The following is a 19,061-nucleotide window of genomic DNA, read 5'->3' as shown; positions in this document are numbered from 1 at the left end:
GGGCAGAATACTGAGCTAACGAGCCGCAGCTTCGCGTCAGTCTTGCATTAAAATAGTTTAAAGCCGTGTATTCGCTCTTTAGCAGCAGTTTTTACGGCAATATTTAAATGACACCCTGGTCATTCTTGGTGTACCCAAAATTGTCCCACACTATCGACTTTTCACTATCGGCATTTCTCTGGTGGAAATAAAGGATCGCTGTTTGGTTCCTCTGTCATAGTTCATCTAGTGTGTGTAGTAGCCTCCGTGTCTCTGATAAGCACAGCATTTTAAGATGGTGCACCGCTAGTGTAACTTTGTTTTAGTTTTGTGCAAGTTGCAACTGTTCCGTTCCGTGCAACAGAAACACTCGGTGTAGCGGAGCCTTTACGATTAATTAACTGTGACATTTTAAAGCGCGGTTAATTGTGAAACCGGTTAATCGCTGCATCCCTAGTCATGATTTAATTATCACATTAACTGCTTAATTTTTTAAGCCATAACAGTTTCATGATTTCAAGAGATGCTGGGACTTCACCTCAGATAAATTTATCTGAATTCAAAATACAGCTATTTTGTCACCGTTTTTTTTTTGTTTTGTATCCAGTAGAAAGAAGCAAATCTAACCCAGAAGCAAACGTTAAAGGACTAGTTCACCCAAAAATTACATTTGCAGAAAATTTACTCACCCTCGCCCTCAAGATGTAGATGAGCTTGTTTCTTCATTGCAACAGATTCAGATAAATTTAGCATTACACACATTTTTCACCAATGGATCCTCTGCAGTGAATGGATGCCGTCAGAATGAGAGTCCAAACCGCTGATGAAATATTTATTTATTAAATAATTATTTAGAATTGTTCTTGTAAACATTGCAAGTAAATTTCTCGTCTGATTCAGTAAAGAGGACTGATTCAATGGTTTCAAGTTAAAAACATCTTAATGAAGGATTTGTTTATTACAAACACAGCTTTTCGCGTCACAAGATAATAATTGATGGACTGGAGTGGTGTGGATAACTTTTGAATTATTTTTTTAAATAAGCTGTTTGAACTCTCATTCTCACGGCACAAATTCACTGAAGGATCCATTGGTGAACAAGTTGATATTAAGCTACATTTCTCCAAATTTGTTCAGATGAAGAAACAAACTCATTTATATCTTGGATGGCTTGATGATGAACAAAGTTTAGGCAAATTTTCATTTTGGGGTGAATTATTCATTTAAAACTTGCCATAGGAAGTACTTTTATCATTTCAAGTGCACAATAAATTGCTGAGTTTAAATTCCACAAAGGCTATTTCCTCAATCTCACTTTTCTCTCCACACTCCATGAGGCAGGCAAATCGCTCCTCACACTGTGTCAAATCTGAATATCCACTGGGACCCTTATGGATGATCCATGGTTGGCCCCAACCAGAAGTTTTTAAGGGTGATTTATTCAAGTAAACTCCAAGATCCTTCCTTTTCTTTTTACTAGTTGGATGGGAATAGAGTAACCACGTTTTTGTGTCTGACTGTGTCAAGCAATCATTTGGGCTCTTCTCCACTTCATCCAATGGCTCGGGCACAGGGAAGCTCAACACGCTACCCTGGCAGCCATGATGGGGCTCCACAAGTTTCTGAGCAACATGAGGGTTGCCAAAAGCTGCCCCGCTGCTCTCACTTAAAGCCTCCACTCTGTGGCCACATGTACTACGGGCGTTGCAGTACAAATGACTCCCATCAGCGTGGTCTATGATCTCAGCCATCTCACATTCGCAGGATTTCATTGGGATTTTTTCTCCCATCTGCCAGGTGTCACCACAGTCATCACTATAGAACGCTAAAGCATGAGGCCTGACTATGAGTGGAAAATGAAAAGCAAAACACCTACAATGTATGTAATAAACATAAGCTGGAATGATTAGTCTTCCATTTTTCATCTGAATACCATGTCCTGGTCCAACTGCAAAAGTAGCCCAGTTGCAAATCTCATCTCCAACAATATTTGTTAAATCTGTTAACTTGCTCCAGTTTTGGCCATAGTCTGTACTAGTGACGTAACACAGCCGTGCTTGGTTTCTACCCGTAGCAATCTGGTGATACTCTGTGGTATTGCCCAATATGCAGACAAAGAACAGATAGATGGTTTTGGATTTCCTCTCATAGACTGGACAAGGATTCATGGTGCGATGATCCGGCAAACATGCAGAAGAGAGTGTTTGAGCAGGAGACCACTGAAAACAATGACAATTAATTCAATTGTGTATAAATGTTGAATTATAAAATTATACACTATTGTTAAAAAGTTTGTGGTCAGTACGATTTTTTTAAATGTTTTTGAAGTTTATATGCTAACCAAGGCTGCATTTATCTGATCAAAAATACAGTAAAAACAGTAATATTATAAAATATTATTATCATTTAAAATAACTGTTTTCTATTTTAATATATTTAAAAATACAATTCATTCCTGTGATGGCAAAGCTGAATTTTCAGCAGTCATTACTCCAGTCTTCAGTGTCACAAGACCTTTAGATATTATTCTAGTATGCTGAATTGGTGCGCAATAAACATTTATTATTATTATCAATGTTGAAAGCAGTTGTGCTGCATAATGTTTTTTGGAAATACTGATAGATTGTTTTCAGTGATGAATAAAAAGTTCAAAAGAACAACAATTATTTGAAATAAAAAGTATTTTCTGTCACTTTTGAACAATTTAATGCATCCTTGCTGAATAGGAATATTAAAGGGGTCATATGATGCGATTTCAATTTTTCCTTTCTCTTTGGAGTGTCACAAGCTCTTGGTGCATAAAGACGATCTGTAAAGTTGCAAAGACTAAAGTCTCAAATCCAAAGAGATATTCTTTATAAAAGTTAAGAGTCAGCCACGCCTACCTAAAACATCTCGTTCTAACACGCCCCCACATACCTACATCACTATGTGGGAAGATTTGCATAACGAATCCGCCGGCCACGCCGTTCTCAAGCCCGCTGCCTCTGCTCACTCTAGCCCTTCGGCCGTTCCTCACTCTAGCCCCCGGCCTCTGCTCACTCTAGGCCGCCGTGTGTGACGCTGTGTTTCGTTGTGAAAGCGAAACTACTTTGTTTGGTCTTCCAAAAGAGGACACGACTAGAAATCAGTGGTTAAGTTGTATTTACAACACTGTTCCAGAACACTTCAACCCAAATATTCAGATGTGTCCAGCACATTTTATGGAGGACTGTTTACTGATCCTGGGACCGTTTCCTGATCCTGGGAGAGTAGACTACAATGCCGGCTGTTCTGACTCAAAGAATGTAAGTACGTCTTTTATATTTAAAGAGATTTTTTTATTTTATATATTTAAAGCGAGTTTAACCTTAAACCGCATAAACACATTTAATTACACCAAATACACAAAATAATGTTCTTTTTAGCAGCATCATATGACCCCTTTAACTTCTTTAAAAAATTATAAAAAAAATAGTAGTGACCACAAAAATTTTAACTGTAGTGTATCTTGTAAACTACAGATATACTGATAAATAATAAAACATAATATATGAAAAAAAGGAAATTACTTGAAGGGATCCATTTTGCAGTGATCCTCTCCTCATGACCAACACTTTTGCATCACTGTCACGTGGAGTGCTGCGCTCTTCAGCAAAGGCAAGGAAAGTCTGACCATCACAGATGTAGATTAGAGCAGGAATCCTATATGTTTTACCATCCTTCTGTTGGAATAATGCTGTTCGTGCAGGCAGGGCGTGCTGGGCTTCTGGGTGGCTTATTGATGCCATGCTGCCAATCATTCCTAGAAAAACAAAATTAGGCAGAGGTGGACAGTATATATTTGACCAGCAGTATCTGTACTTTCACTCAAGTAATGGAGTTGAGTACTTTGTCCGCCTCTGAAATTAGGTAAACATATGTGGGTACTGTATATGACATGAAATGAAGTGGACTTTGAACTTGAGGCATTTTCATGCACAGATATCTAGAGACGTCTTCAGAAAATACTGTCCCTGCTGTTATTTAATAATAAATAAAAGTATAAAATAAATATAAAATATAAATCATATAAACTCATTAAAAAGACTTAAAACGTCCTGATCCCACACGGTATAGATAGACATACATAATCAACTGATACGGCGCCAATAATATCTTTTTTAATTAAAGATATTAAGACAAAAACTGACAATACAAACAATCACTTCACGTTCCATATAACGTGTAATATTCGGTTTAAACAGTCTATGGTTTAAACGTACAGTACTGTGTGATGCGGCTCTCCGTCTCCAGCTTCCTCCACTGCAGACAGCTGAGAAAGACGAAGGCGGAAACTAATTCAGTGCATTGTGGGAAATGTAGTTCGGAACTAACAAGGACCCTGTACACTTATTTCATTCACTTATATTAATTAAACTGTACCTTTTTCAAATTAATTTATAATTTTTCAAATTGTATTCATTGAGTTAAAATCTCAAAAGAATCAGTAAACGTGGTATAAATACTACATTTACCATATCGCGTAACTGCGGTTGCTAGGATACCATGCAAGACAGACATGTCTTGTTTGTAAAAAAAATATTCGAGACAGAGCGCATAGTAGAAGAGGCTCGGTGGTTCCAATTTAATGTAAGTTACTTTTCTAGAGTTACTAAAGTACTTTATCTTAACGTTTGTGGTTAACGGTTTATTTGGTATGTATTCTATTGTGTGTGTGTGTGTGTGTTGTTATTGCTCCCAATTTAATGTTGTCTAGGAGGTAAAGGCTCCCTGAAAGAAATGACAGGACTGGGGATTTACAAACTGGACAATGGACAAAGTTACCCTTCAAACTGTTTCCCAGTAAGATCATTTTTTCATCCAAGAAACGAAGGTGATTTTTATTCCTGTGATGACAAAGTTCACATGATCCTTCACAAATCCTTCTAATATGCTGATTTGGTGCTCAAGAAACATTTCTTATTAGTATCAATGTTGAAAATATTTGTGCTGCTTAATATTTTTGTTTCCTCATTATAGTACTTTTTTTCAGTATTCTAGCAGCATTCTATTAATTTGAAATAATAGATTCTAACGTCACTAACATCACTTGATCAGTTGAATGCATCCTTGCTGAATAAAAGTGTTAATTTCTTTAAACAGTCTTACTGACTATTGTGGAAAAACATGCCTATAAACTCTTAACATTTAAAAAAAATACAAATAATACAGCTGAAATTATTGAACGGTCCGCTGTAATATTATTAATTTTTCAAGGGGCTGGACACTGGCTTGTAGCAAACAGAAATACTTTGGAAGAGAGGACATCAAAAAGGAAAAACATTTCAGGATCACGTTTTGAAGTGCACTCTGGGAAACATGAACAGAGACGACCAGAGAGTGCTAGCAACACTTTAGATGCTCAACTTTTTGTAAGAATGCTTATTAAATTTGTCTGTTAATTCATTCATTTGTTTAAAATGTGACATTGATGTTCAATTTCTCTTTTAATATTCTTTATTGAACATACACGCAAACACTTCCACAATACTTCAGCTTACATTGCATTGTGTGGATAAGCCCTCTGACCTCTGTTCTGTTAACATCAGTGGCCAGCATTTGCAAACGGTAAGCCCCGTAGCAAAAACATTGTTTAAAGTTAGTTTGTTAGATTAACCCAGTGGTTCTCAACAGGAGGCCTCAAGATGAAATAAAATGTTTAAAAAAATGTTTTTAAATCAAATGTTTCTCAATGTAGCCATGTTTGACTTATTTTACCAAACATATAGATTTCTACAATATAATTACTTATTTTAATCTATTTCTGTAAATAAATAAATTAATAAATTAATTAAATATAATAATTAAAAAAAAAACATTTGCCATTACATCACAGAAGCATTTTTCTTTTTTTAAACAGGTCAAACTTGAGGGTTTGGAACAATTTGATAACACTGCATACATAAATGCTTCTGATAACCATTTAACTTTAGGTAATACAATATTTTGTACGTTTTATATTATTTACATTTTGTATATATATATATATATATATATATATATATATTTATACTATATATACTATATATAGACTATATTTGACATTTATAGTCGAAATAGTTTGCATACAAAATATATTCTTATATAATTTGTTTCAAGAACCCTTTGCCAGGTTTCCTGCACTGAGGGAATTGGAGCTGTCATTGAACAGTCTCCATGATTTGGAAATTCATGCTGAAGAGTTCCAGAAATTGGAGGTGAGTTTGCTTGAATACTGGGATGTGATCATATTTCAACCTTGAAGACTTAAAGCAGACGTCATTGAGAATATTGTGATGATCAAAGAAGTTTGACATTGTTCATTTGTTTCAGGTGTTGGATTTATCCTTCAATAACTTAACAGGAGAAAGTATATTAAATGTAGGCCTGTTACCACATCTGAAGGTGCTCCATCTGACTGGAAACCAACTGCAGATGCTTCCACTCAATATGGCTGGACCTTGTACCTGCCCTGGAGAAAAGTAAATGTTTACTACTGTAGTTCCTTCACAAGACAAAATGTAGAATCCATAGTGCATAGATTTCACTGTAGTTTTCAGTGTCTGTATCATATAATCTTTTCTTTTTCAACAGCACAGAACAAGGTGTCTCACTATTTCAAACTCTGGAGGTATTGATGCTTGATGACAACAAATTATCTTCTCCAGGAGTGTTTATGAGCCTCGCTAACTTAAAGAGGTAAGTAAGCTTTTTTTATATAGAGAAATAGTTTTCTCTGGCATTTGTGGAATGTTTAAAGGAATTTCAGTCATATAACATAAAAGTCACTTTTAACAAGATAGATTAGCTCACTAGGCCTGCATTTCATGTGGCTTACAGGTGCTTAAATGGAATCTTAGACATAAACATCTTATTTATGCATGTATGAATACAAATTTTAGTTTTCTGCACAAAAGGTGCAGTCATTACAAGCAGTTACGAGTAACATTTGGTGGTCTATCAAGTCTTCTTGGTATAGACTGCCCTCTTGAGGCACAGCCACAAAATGTTCTTTTAAAGGGGTCATATGATGCGATTTCAATTTTTCCTTTCTCTTTGAAGTGTTACAAGCTCTTGGTGCATAAAGAAGATCTGTAAAGTTGCAAAGACTAAAGTCTCAAAGCCAAAGAGATATTCTTTATAAAAGTTAAGAGTTAACCACGCCTACCTAAAACGGCTCGTTCTAACACGCCCCCACATACCTACGTCACGATGTGGGAAGATTTGCATAACACAGCCCAAATGTTCACGCAAAGAAAGAAGGCATAACTTTTATTCTCGCTGTAGTATTGTTGACTGGTATTAATAGATTCCTTGGGTCATGCTGAGAACAGCGATACCAATGTTGCCATAGTCAGCCAAACTTCCTGTCTGTCATTTTGATTTTCTTTAAAAACCTACTTTTTCTAACGCCACCTAGACCGTCAGCACACCTCGCTTTTTTCAGACCGATGAGCTTTGTAAACATCGACAAGGCGGGGCATAGAGGAGAAACAATAATGTACAGTATGTGGAAAATAATGTGTTTTTTTAACTTTAAACCACATAAACACATTTCATTACACCAAATACACAAAATAATGTTCTTTTTAGCAGCATCATATGACCCCTTTAATTTTTTTAAACAAAACAATGCTGTAGCCTTAGTGTTGTAAACATTAATGTGTAGTGATTAAATGGCCCTGTTTTGTTTTTAGAAAATTGAAGTCATAAATTATAAACTAATAAATGAGGAAAATGCAAACAGGCAATTTACATTGGAAATTTTATTTTTAAGAAACTGCACAAATTATTCTTTCATTCTCTTTTAATTTTTTTTTCTTATTTAACTTTATTGTGCATTTAGACTTCGTCATCTCAACTTACAAGGAAATTACATCTCAGGAGTCCCATTCTTAGAACAGATGGCAACATTACAAGATGCCCAGAAAGGCATTATGCCACAGAGCATCGGACAGAATGTGAACACAGTGAATGACGAGAGGACAAAGTGTTAGTATATTAAATTTTTTTTTTTTTAAATAAGACCAATTTTAAGTTGGAAAACAAGTTGTTTACATGTTCATTTATTTACTTTCTCTGCCAGATAGACTCTGATATCACAATGAGCCAGCAAAAAACAGAAAAAATATTGAAAGTAGGATTTTCTCTCTTATTTTTTATTCTCCTGTTTACAAACATCATATCAATTAAAAAATATATATTTATTTATCAGAGATATTTATCAGCATTTTACAGTCTAACTTGCTTCTCAAATAGGAGGACAAAGCATGTCTCGAAATGCATTCTGGTCCCTTACAATACTATCATCAGAGAAAGGAGGTTGGATGCGCTCAGGGTCTTCGTCTACCTTTTCCAGAACTTTGTAATCTGAATTTGGCCAACAATGAGGTCTGTGTATTGCCTGCTGGCAGTTAAAGGGCTTTTGATGTGCTACAAACATAGACAGCTGAATGAAGTCATTGACAGCAGAGCTATTTGCCACTTCTTTCCTCTAGATAGCTGAGGAAGAGGCATTGTTGCCCGTGGCATTGTTTCCAAAGCTCAGTGAGCTTGTTATTCACTCAAACCCCTTGACAACACAGAGAAGTGGTAAGCTCACACATCCTCAGGCAGGCTCATTGTTAGTGCATTAAATCAACTAAATCTGACAAAAAAATGCACATCTTTTTGTGTTTTTCGATACAGGTGATCCACCAATGCTGACCTGTTTTCTTCAAGACAAGCTGGGTATTAAGATAACACGCAAAAAAACAACTAATCTCATTAAGCGACATATACTCCCTAGAAGAAAGGTGGCACAAATGCACAAGTTTGGATTTAGCACTTAATATTTTTAAAGTAAATCCTTTCAGAAGCAATTTACCTTCTACTTAAACTTTCAGGTGAAACCCACACTTCCAAAATTTCCTTCGATCACGGCAAATCAACATGCTACAGAAACGCTCTTCTCCAAGAAATGTACTGGACAAGATAATCCTCTACCCTTAGAGTATGGGTTAACTCATGTATTTGGCTTCTCGTCTCAAACAAGCATTGATGACGAGGAAGACATTGACATAGGCCAGGAGCATTTTGACTTGACAAGTGCAGACATATTCTTTGAGACGAATCAAAATGCAGAGCCGTTCTTTGTGACAGAGGTAATTTTATTGCACCTAAAAACTAGAAGTCTACATATCAAGACTTGTATGATATGTATGTTAGAAAACTTTTGTTTGATTTGATTTTCCAGATTAATGGCTTAAATGAATCTGAATACCAAGAAGATCCAGATGATTCAAAGGAAACCGAACTGGAAAAAGGCAGCAAAGCATGTCCAGAAAAACTGATTGGTTATGAAATCTTACTTGATGACACACCTGAGCTAGAAATGCCTGAGTTTTCTGGTAAGAACTTTCCTAAACTCTGTTGTGACCTCTTGCTTTGTTTGATTCAATGCCGTTTGTTTGTTCGTGTTGTCGTTGATTTCTCTCGCCACAGGAATTCAACAAGCCGTTAGTGTTTTGGAGCACATGCTCAAGAACCTGCTTGTATATAGAGATTCTAAAGCAAATCTGGACCTTCCACAGAAGCCGTACACCGAAAGAGAGAAAAAGGTCATACATCAGTTATATACCGTGCATTCAGCACGAAAACCCAACATCTGTTTTTAATAACATGACAGAAACATTCTTCTCACAGATTAAAAATTTGCCTCCTTTGGGACCAAAGAAGTCGAAGGAAGAAAAAGTTGAAGAACTTCTCGCCCAAATAAAGGAGGTGAAAACAATAAGCAAAGTTCCATTAGGTAACGAATACTTCCTTTGTCATTTTATGGCAGGCTTTGAAATATATGTAGTCACTTATTTATTAAAATGACAAAACCGTGATGGAATCCAGTGTAATTAAGGAAGTCAAGCCTAGTGATGCTATTCCAGCAGGAAATATTTTCCAACTGAGCAGCAAATAAATTTCATCAACTAGCACAATCTAGCATGTTTTACAGGTCAACTAACAAGCACACTACAGAGATGTTATAATGATTGTTCAGCACTGTTTACTTTGAAATGCTCTATTTGGCTTTGCAGCTGTTCCTCTATTATTTCAACACTTAACAGATTGCTAGTGTGTAGGACTGCGCTACATGCATGAACTTCAATGGAATGATTTTGGATATGCCATCTAGGAAAACCTCCAAACTACTATTCAAACTAATATGAATAGATATTTCTGATATTAAACACATCATTGCTCATAGAATGATATTAATTAAATGCACTTTTATATGTTGTCTATCCAGATAATGTACTGGAAGGAGGGAATGGTATTTGTAAGAGAGAATACGAGGAAGCGCTGACGCTACTGAAGGACATGAAAAGGAAGTACAGGACGGCTTATCTGAAAAGAGTGGAACAGGCAGCACAGATTGAGACTAAGATTATGTATAATCTAAACTAACAGGTGCTTTACTTTCTGCTTTTACATGAATGAGTTAGTCTTAGTTTGCAATAAAACACTATTAAGATATTGGAGAGAGGGTGACAAATTGTGTGATCTTTGTGTTGATTACAAATAAACAGTATATGTCATTGCTGTCAGATATATTGAGTTTGCAATAAATTTATTTTCATCATGTGCTGAGAGCTTATATATCTAGATGGGCCTCACATTCTTCTCTGAAATTAACGGTATATTCCCTGAGGGATTGCCTCAAAGACCTTTTCACATCAAAATTTGGTCACTCATTCATCCATCCAAATGATTTTTAAAATCACTTTATCATTTTTTTTTTTAAATATGACAACAGTTTTTATAACAACTTTTGAGTATTTCTGACCCAATTAAATAGCCTATGTGATGTTTTTTGGTCAGCTTGGGAAAAACGTGAGCAAAAATTTACAAATTTTACCTGAAATATTTTAGCATTATGGTTTATTTTAGCTTTAAGTTTTGATGAATTACCATTGTGTATGAAATGTGCTATATAAATAAACTTGCCTTGCCTTACATAAAAGCTTTTTTTATTACATAAAATAGCTATTGTTAAATATATATATCAGCATAATATCAAATTTCATGTGCTTAAGTCCATATACTGATACCGTGCAGCAGCAACTCAATGAGTATTTTTTAACTAGCCTACTGTCAATATTACACACAATTTTTTTTAAATTACTTTTTATATAAAACATTTTTCTAAATAAACATATATCAGAATAATATCAGATTTGATGAGCTTGAAGCAGTTCACATTTTCCATAACTGATTATTTCTTTTCTTTTTTTCTTTTTCTTTTTTTCTTTTTTTTTTGGTAATGTTTCTAAAATAATGTTTGTACAACACAACGAGCAAGTTGGTTTTCCTGTAGGAGGCGCTTTAGATAAAAACCTAGAAGCGCTACAGAAACTCCCACAGACTGTCGTAGTTATAAAGTGCGGAGAAGTTTGAGAAGACAAATCGTGCATGTCCACAGTTTCCTGGAATATGAAGAAAAGAATGACCTACTTGAAAAATCTTTTCATTTTGGTCACAATGCGATGCTTCGTTCAGGGTGAAACAGAGGCAGTACGACCAGGAAAAAGTAAGTGTCTCCATCAAAGAATATTTTATTGGTAAATGGGCATCACACTTCGTTGCATCATTCTGCCAGCGAAACGATTGTATTGAAAATGCTGTGTGATGAAGTTATATATTACAAGTTCATTTATAACGGCGCTTTCAGTGTTTTCAGTGTTTCAGTGTCATTGCGTCAAAAGGTGTCTGTTATGTCCTTCATTAATATGTGTAAACAACGATATTATTATTATAGTTCATTTCATTAAGACAACAAAACCCATTATTTATATTTATTTATTCGTCCTTTTTCTCCATAAGGATGCCTTTTTTTTGTCTCCCCAGCCATGTTTGCTAATAATGTTGTAATTAGTCTCCCTCACTATATTTGTAGGATTCAGTGAACATAACATTTTTATTAAAAAGTTAAAAAAAAAAGTGTCTCAAAAGTTAAATGCTATAATCATAACTCCCCCTTAAAATGATGCACAACTTAATATATAACATATATAAACTGTCATAATGCCATCATCATCTTCCTCTGATGATTTTTATCACTATCTTGTATTTTGTCAGCTTCGTTAGTAAGAGACCCTGTTTTTGTAGTAGACAACAGTTTAATGTTATGGTGCCTTTTAGTGTCATGACTTTGAGAAAAATGGCTAAATAAACTGTAAAACTGTCAACCCTGTTTTATGTATAGAAAAAAAAAACATTTATAATTAGTGCTATTCTTGAAAATCAAATGATTATATGTTTGTGTTGCATACAGTGTCAGGTGTTTTCTGCACTTTTAAAGAGAAGACGTATAGGCCAGGAGATAGCTGGCACCCCTATTTGGAGCCCTTTGGATTCATGTTCTGCATGCGCTGTACTTGCACAGAGGTACGTATCCAACTTCCAAGTCTAAAAAACGACTTTTTAAAGTTTTCATATGCATTGTTTTTGTTTTGTTTTTACAGGTGATCATTCATGAATTCCCATAAGATTTAATGTTGCAATTTTCCTATACAGTCATGTAGGTGCATGCACATGTCAGATCCACATACTATGTGTAATATGTCAATGTTTCTGTCTACTTTCATCTGGGTGTACATATAGTCTGGTCATGTGAAATGCAACAGCATCAAATGCCCTGTTCTGCGATGTGAAAATCCAGTGACTAACTCACAGCAGTGCTGCCCTCGTTGTGCAGGTAAAACATCACACTTTTCCAGTTCCCATTGTTTATGTAAATTGATATGAATGATTCTAATACGTTCTTATTTGAAATGTCTGATGGCTATTCTCATAATCACAGATGAGCACAGAACTCCTGCTGGTCTGCGGGCACCCATTAAAACCTGTAGGTATAATGGAAGCACTTATCAAACAGGGGAAACATTTGCCAACCATGAGCTTTTCCCATCCCGTCAGTCGAACCAGTGTGTCATGTGTACTTGCTCTGTAAGTATTTAAATTTAAGTCTTTTTTTTATATCATTATTGTTGCTGTCACCATAGTACATCATTGAACATAGGGATCTAACCTCAAACAGTTTAAAATCCTTTATAATAAAGTGTTTTGAAAAACAGCATCGCAGAGCAGGCATAAATACAGTATTTCTGTAGCTCAAACAGTAGAGGGAAGCGCTAGCAATACCAAACTCTTGGGTTCCATGTGTACCTTGAATACAGTGTAAGTCGTTTTGGATAAAAAGCTATGCTTTTAAAATGAAATATAATGCTCAATAAAACATAATGCACTCACCATATTACCTATTTCCTTAAAATAGTGAATATAGTTAAATAGTTTTATAGACACATAGATATTAAAAGAAAATCAAATAATAATGTCTTCTTAAAGAAATGTTTGGTTTTAGGATCTATAAAACCATGCATAATGTAAAAAAAGTTACGTCTCCTTCCACAGTTTCATATGTTATTGAGACATTTACTGGCCTGATTTTATATTAATTTAAAAAAAGTAATTTATCCTTGCTTTCCCCCATGTCGTCAGGCACTGATGCTGAGGTGCTGATTTGAATAATTTAGCAATTTCTGATTCTTAATATTTTTTTAAATCTCATTCTTTTCTGTTAAAGAATGGGAATATATTCTGTGCATTGAAAACCTGTCAGCCCATTACATGCTCCTCACCAGTGTCAGTCCCGGATACTTGCTGCTTAGTGTGCAAAGGTGAGAATATATGTGCAATTTAAAGTATTTTAGGTGTAAATGCTACTGAGATGCATCCAATTAAAAAATTTATATTACAAGCTGTATTCATGTTTTAATTTCACCCCTGATTGTGATGATTAAATAACATTGTCTCCTTTGAATAAACAGAAAGTGCAATTGATATCAATTCTGCATCATTTGAGGACGGAGGACAACAACTGAACAGAGGAGTTGTATGTATTTTATTTTTCAGAGGACTCACTGTACTCTTTAACACTGTATCAGATATCTCTAAATTATTAAATGATCAAAACTTTATCAAAACTTGACTTGTTTTGCACAGTCTACTACATGCTTTGTGTGATCTGATTGATAGTTTATATATATAAATATATATATAATTCTAAAAAGTCTTTGAGGTGGTCTTTGAGATTTTTTTAAATGTAAATGTAAGAATAACGTTTATATTATTGGTAATATTTAATGAGGAACACTTACTGGACTATAACAACTTTCCTAATTAGCCGTAATTTTTTTTTTAATGTGAGTATCAAATATAATACAATCTCTCAATATAAATATAATACAATCTCTCAATCATTATTTTATTGCATGTTTTGCCCCCCCAAAACAACTGGTTTTGACAACTGATATTTATAAGCATTTTTAAATAGTCTGCTACTGTATTAGAATTTCATCTAACTTTTTGGCCATGTAAATATCATCAGCTGCAACAAATTGCATATTTTTTTGCTTATTTGGGCCTCTAAATAAAATGAGTATGAGCCTTCATATTCTGCTATATCATACTATATGAGCCATTAAAGCCTGATGTAAACACACAGTATGATGCTCAACTAGATTTTGCTTTGTTTTGTTTTAATTATTTAGTATGTCAGGTTTTACAGGGTTGTTTTATTGTTTCATTCATGCTACTCTATATATTAGTCCAGAGTTACAACATTTGTTGTTATGTGTCCTGAAACACAAGAGGCATTCTGTGGATCAGTGTGCTGCAGAACAGGTCAGGGGTCGCTCAGTTAAGGCCACGCCGTCAACACTGCGGGGGTCTCCCCGAGGTCTCAACCTACAGACCCTACACCTCAAAGGAGCTTCTGAAACTACTGTTAAAATTCTTCTACAGCGCAAACATCAGAGAGGTAAACTGTAATGTACCACTCTTTCCAAATATCAAGAATTGCTCATCAAAATCCAATGAAGTCATATCCTGTCAAAGTAATGTAAGGTTTCTGACTTTGTCTAAGCTTGTGTGTACAGTGGCAAGACGTATTCTCATGGCGACGTGTGGCACCCGGTGCTGGGGAAGGTCTTGGAGTGCATCCTGTGCACCTGCAGGGACGGCTTTCAAGAATGCAGGCGCATCACGTGTCCCAACCAGTATCCATGCCAACATCCCATAAAGATAGAGGGGAAATGCTGTAAGATTTGTCCAGGTAGGCATATGAGTGATATTATATTTGCAATGACTTAAACTTCATGGTTTATCAGTGTGTTTCATTTAACTTGGTTTCCAGAGCTCAAAGCAGAGAGCAACAGGACGGAGTGTTACATTGCTCAAGACAATAACAGTCTCTTGGTGTATAAAGTTGAACCCCCATCAGCTGCTCAGTCAGAAGATAAAGTACGGATGATTGCCATTGAGAGACAAGGAGCCACGGAAGTAGAGGTGCAAGTCTGGAAAACGGTTGAAGGTGATTGTTTAGGGTGAAAATAGAAGAAAAGATTCTTTCACTTTACCAGATTTCATCCAAATTCTTAGTCACTGTCCTATATTTTATCAATCAATTTGATAAATCTTTGCCAGTTCTCAGCTGCAAGATAAGGTTGTGTATTATAGCACTAGAATGTTTTTTTTTTGTAATGTTAAGGTAACAATACGGTTCTTTTTGTTAACATTTTTTAACTAAATGAATCAACATACAACAATGAAAAATACTTCTGAAATGTTCATTTCAACATTTCTTAATAGTTGTTTAAAATCAAAAGTTGCATCTGTTAATATTATTGAACACACCTGAGCTAACATAAACTAACAATGAACAGTTGTGTTTTTATTAACTAATAAGAATACAGATTAATAAATACTGTAACAAATGTAATGGTAATTGTTAATGCTAGTTAATGCATGAAGTAGCATTAACAAATGTGACTATTGTAAAGTTTGACCTTGTTTTTTTTTTTTTACCTCAAAACTGTCTTCTAATCTTTGCAGGTGTTTTGCATCTGATGGAGACATGTGACGTTCAGAAGAAAGACCTCATAGACCATCCGGAAAATTACATTTTGCTGACTACATTAGATGAGGGTATGTTTCATTCTAAATTAGTTTTGCATTAGTTTAGAATTATTGCTTTATGAGACACAGAAGGTCATACGATACACAGTACCACATATTTAAACATTCAGCTGTGTATTTTGTTAAAATTGAGTTTGATTTAAAAAACTTTTTTTTTTTTTGGTGAGTAAAAGTTAAACATATTCCTCTCCTTATATGTCAACCTATATGATTTAAAACAGCCCTGAAAACACAGAGTCTAGGGACGAAACTAAATATTTGAGCTTAGAGTATTTACAGCTGCCAGGAAATATGAGAAGTTGAAGGAGACCAAAGGAAATTGAACATGGCTAACATGAAAAGTAAAGAAAGGTTTTTGATTTCCTTTTTACAAATTTTCTGTCTAACTATTTCAGCAAGTCACTCTTAATGCATTTTGTGTGCATTGGCTGTCTTTCAGCTTAAATGCTGAATTGCCAGACAGACTAAGGCCTGTTTGACACGGCACGCTAAAGCAATCCGTATGGTTTTTACCATATGTATTACAGTATTCGCAGAAATCACTTTTTTTTATATATATATAGAGATGCAATGCTATGGAAGTCCATTTCCGATCCAGGATAAAAAATAAAAAAGATAATTACAACTGTTTTATATCTCCCAATAGGACTTTTTCTGTGACGATTATGAGACATATGACATATTTTTCCTCGAATTTCTGAGTTTATATCTCGCATTTCTGTTTTTTTTTTTCTGCCACAGATTAAAATTGGTAATTGTGACTCAACTGTTATTTTTTTCTTATAATTGCGAGTTTATATCTAGCAGTTCCGACTTTATATCACGCAATTTTCTCAGAATTGTGAAAAAAAGTCTTTTTTTTAATGTTTTGATCCCATGGCAGAAACAAGCTTCCATACAATTCAGATGCAATTAACTTTCAAAAACCCTAATGCATTTATGCTTCGCTATGAAACAGGCCTTTGCAGTAAAACTTCTGCATGCAACTTAAATTTTCCCAGTTTGGATTGTCCTTTCCTTTTTATGTTTGCACAGTCGCTTGGAGAAAGTTCAAAGAAGAAGAGGACAAGCAGAAAGACTCGAGTAAGATTAGGAGCTGTGAAGACGGGATCAAGGAAGTGGTGAAGTACTTAAACCCTGAACAACTGGACAGTCTTTGCACTTCTTAGTCTCCTCCCCACTCTAACACTGTGCCATCCCAGTCTGACACTCATTTTATTACCAGAAGAACACACACACCCACACTCACACAATGTGCATGTAGTACAAAACCAGATGCTGGCAGCAGGTAGTCTAAAGATCTTGTTTATTACTATGAGTCAGTTTTGTGCAAGTCTTTATGAGTTTGACATCCCAGAATTCTTTCTGGGACCTTGTTTTTTTTTCTCCAGAGGCCTTGAGGTCAGTCCTTTTTCTTGCATTGTTGAAAAATGCACGTTTGATGAGAAAAGTGAGTGAATATATGCTATTTGGCTGGAATTATAAGGAAGTACGAGTTTAAAACAATCATCATCATCATCATTAAAGGAAATGATGTATGTAATTTTAGCAAGCATCCACTGTATGTACATAAGAGGAAAAACAAAGGATGATGTAGACAGCTTATTGGCCGGAATGCTTTTATAAAGTTGACGTAGGCCACTTTTTTTTCCCCACTGTTCTTAGTTATACGCTACTCATATATGTAGCATGGATAAGATAAAAATACACTATTTATTGTAAAGTCAAAGCAGCCAACATCTTTAATTCAATAGAATATTTTTCTGCCTATCGTCTATGCAGAAAATGTTTTGCATTGTAATGTATGTAGCGTGTGTATTGATCTGATTATGTATAACTCGTATGCACTTAAAATGATCAGAAACATATTGGGCTGGTGTCCTGACTAACTAATATAAAATTGTATTGAAAGATTTCTTTTATAGACTGTTCTTATGTTCTTGTTTTCAAACGTTATTTTGATATAGAAGCCTGTTTTTGCCAAAAAAAAAATCTAAATCAAAATAAAATAAATAAAAAAGGTAATTGCAAATGATCAGAAACATATTGGGCTGGTGTCCTGACTAACTAATATAAAATTGTATTGAAAGATTTCTTTTATAGACTGTTCTTATGTTCTTGTTTTCAAACGTTATTTTGATATAGAAGCCTGTTTTTGCCCAAAAAAAAATCTAAATCAAAATAAATAAAATAAATAAAAAAGGTAATTGCAAATTTTTATCTAATAATAGGTTGTTTGTACATGACGTCATTGCTGTGGCGCGAAATGCATCTGGAGGGCAATAAGTGATTTTTCTTTCTAGGAATCGCTAGCAGAAACTCAAAATGTTTGCGTTGCTTATGGATGCTCAAATCGGTCAAACCGAGAAACCACAAGGAGCTTTTATCATGTACGAAACTTTGTTGTTCATAAGTGGGGAAAAGGCAAGAAATTGACTGAAAAACACAGGGAAAAAAATAGCTTGTAAACCTGCACCTGTGGCCAGGAGGAGCCGAGTCGGATGTCAGTGAGCCGAGTCGTGAGAATTCACTCAATGCTAAACGCCACATGTAGACACAATGTAAATAAGATAGTATAAGTGCAGTTTAGAGAGCTTCATTGATTATAATGGAACATTGTGAGTGACAGCTATGGAAGCGCCATTGGCTCGCTTTCTAGGCTATAATCAACTCAGAATTTGAATAAAAGTTTTTTTTTCATACTGCTATCAGGACCAATGGCCACATACACTGTACATGCAGCAAAGTTTCAGGAGTGAAATATAACCCGCATCCCTCATATAAATGTGGGATTCACTTTCGAAATAGCCGGTTTGCAAGCAGGGTTAGTTGCTTAACCTATATCCACCGCCTTGATGGCAGGCAAATATTTCAATTAAGTTGAAAAAATCGCTCCTCTTCATAACATAAGGATCCGGTCCAACATATGTTGTGATTTTCTGTTTGTAACTTTCTATAATATTTCTATTTCTATTATAATAGTGTCTAAACCATTACCTTTCCTCCATTTCATCTATTCTGCTTTTCACTTCCTGCCCTCCATCTGAATTTCGTGTCATCAGAATCACGTG

General features: G+C 35.0%; 3 protein-coding genes across 4 annotated transcripts; 2 read left to right on the top strand and 1 right to left on the bottom strand.

Moving 5' to 3' along the window:
- Positions 1 to 1,187: 1,187 nt before the first annotated feature.
- LOC107706460 (sialidase-3-like) lies at positions 1,188 to 4,282 on the bottom strand. 2 transcript variants are annotated; one of them, XM_016510171.1, is made up of 3 exons: positions 4,224 to 4,282; positions 3,531 to 3,763; positions 1,188 to 2,198 (listed from the first exon to the last, which is right to left on the bottom strand). In XM_016510171.1, the coding sequence occupies exons 2-3, from the start codon at positions 3,759 to 3,761 to the stop codon at positions 1,236 to 1,238; spliced, it is 1,194 nt and encodes a 397-aa protein (XP_016365657.1). In that variant the 5' UTR covers positions 3,762 to 3,763; positions 4,224 to 4,282; the 3' UTR covers positions 1,188 to 1,235. The 2 variants fall into 2 exon arrangements, with proteins under 2 accessions (XP_016365657.1, XP_016365658.1); XM_016510172.1 differs by lacking the exon at positions 4,224 to 4,282 and adding an exon at positions 4,152 to 4,192.
- Positions 4,283 to 4,533: 251 nt separating this feature from the next.
- Positions 4,534 to 10,498, top strand: LOC107706525 (X-ray radiation resistance-associated protein 1-like). The gene is made up of 18 exons (XM_016510267.1): positions 4,534 to 4,590; positions 4,718 to 4,834; positions 5,218 to 5,372; positions 5,497 to 5,568; positions 5,861 to 5,933; positions 6,100 to 6,197; positions 6,313 to 6,461; positions 6,574 to 6,678; positions 7,826 to 7,971; positions 8,070 to 8,116; positions 8,239 to 8,370; positions 8,478 to 8,571; positions 8,668 to 8,774; positions 8,865 to 9,122; positions 9,215 to 9,368; positions 9,463 to 9,578; positions 9,664 to 9,769; positions 10,262 to 10,498. Exons 2-18 carry the CDS (start codon positions 4,741 to 4,743, stop codon positions 10,417 to 10,419), a joined length of 2,064 nt encoding a protein of 687 aa, XP_016365753.1. The 5' UTR covers positions 4,534 to 4,590; positions 4,718 to 4,740; the 3' UTR covers positions 10,420 to 10,498.
- Positions 10,499 to 11,387: 889 nt separating this feature from the next.
- LOC107706526 (chordin-like protein 2) lies at positions 11,388 to 17,943 on the top strand. The gene is made up of 11 exons (XM_016510268.1): positions 11,388 to 11,542; positions 12,287 to 12,399; positions 12,616 to 12,709; positions 12,815 to 12,960; positions 13,598 to 13,691; positions 13,842 to 13,906; positions 14,665 to 14,833; positions 14,939 to 15,127; positions 15,209 to 15,385; positions 15,907 to 15,999; positions 17,026 to 17,943. Exons 1-11 carry the CDS (start codon positions 11,425 to 11,427, stop codon positions 17,157 to 17,159), a joined length of 1,392 nt encoding a protein of 463 aa, XP_016365754.1. The 5' UTR covers positions 11,388 to 11,424; the 3' UTR covers positions 17,160 to 17,943.
- The last annotated feature ends 1,118 nt before the right edge of the window (positions 17,944 to 19,061 follow it).

The sequence above is a fragment of the Sinocyclocheilus rhinocerous genome, unplaced genomic scaffold (assembly GCF_001515625.1).
Source record: "Sinocyclocheilus rhinocerous isolate Xijiao unplaced genomic scaffold, SAMN03320098_v1.1 scaffold1405, whole genome shotgun sequence".
Lineage (NCBI taxonomy): Eukaryota > Metazoa > Chordata > Actinopteri > Cypriniformes > Cyprinidae > Sinocyclocheilus > Sinocyclocheilus rhinocerous.
Note: the sequence above shows the minus strand (reverse complement) of the source record. Positions and strands in the feature narration are given on the sequence as shown.

Excerpts from the sequence above, each read along its gene's own strand:
- LOC107706526 (XM_016510268.1), top strand. The coding sequence starts at position 11,425 with ATGTCCACAGTTTCCTGGAATATGAAGAAAAGAATGACCTACTTGAAA. Across the intron at positions 13,692-13,841 it reads TTGCTGCTTAGTGTGCAAAG|AAAGTGCAATTGATATCAAT; the intron begins GTGAGAATATAT and ends TTGAATAAACAG. Across the intron at positions 16,000-17,025 it reads GCTGACTACATTAGATGAGG|TCGCTTGGAGAAAGTTCAAA; the intron begins GTATGTTTCATT and ends ATGTTTGCACAG.
- LOC107706525 (XM_016510267.1), top strand. The coding sequence starts at position 4,741 with ATGACAGGACTGGGGATTTACAAACTGGACAATGGACAAAGTTACCCT. Across the intron at positions 5,934-6,099 it reads TGATAACCATTTAACTTTAG|AACCCTTTGCCAGGTTTCCT; the intron begins GTAATACAATAT and ends ATTTGTTTCAAG. Across the intron at positions 9,123-9,214 it reads AGCCGTTCTTTGTGACAGAG|ATTAATGGCTTAAATGAATC; the intron begins GTAATTTTATTG and ends TTGATTTTCCAG.
- LOC107706460 (XM_016510171.1), bottom strand. The coding sequence starts at position 3,761 with ATGATTGGCAGCATGGCATCAATAAGCCACCCAGAAGCCCAGCACGCC. Across the intron at positions 2,199-3,530 it reads TGCAAAATGGATCCCTTCAA|TGGTCTCCTGCTCAAACACT; the intron begins GTAATTTCCTTT and ends CATTGTTTTCAG.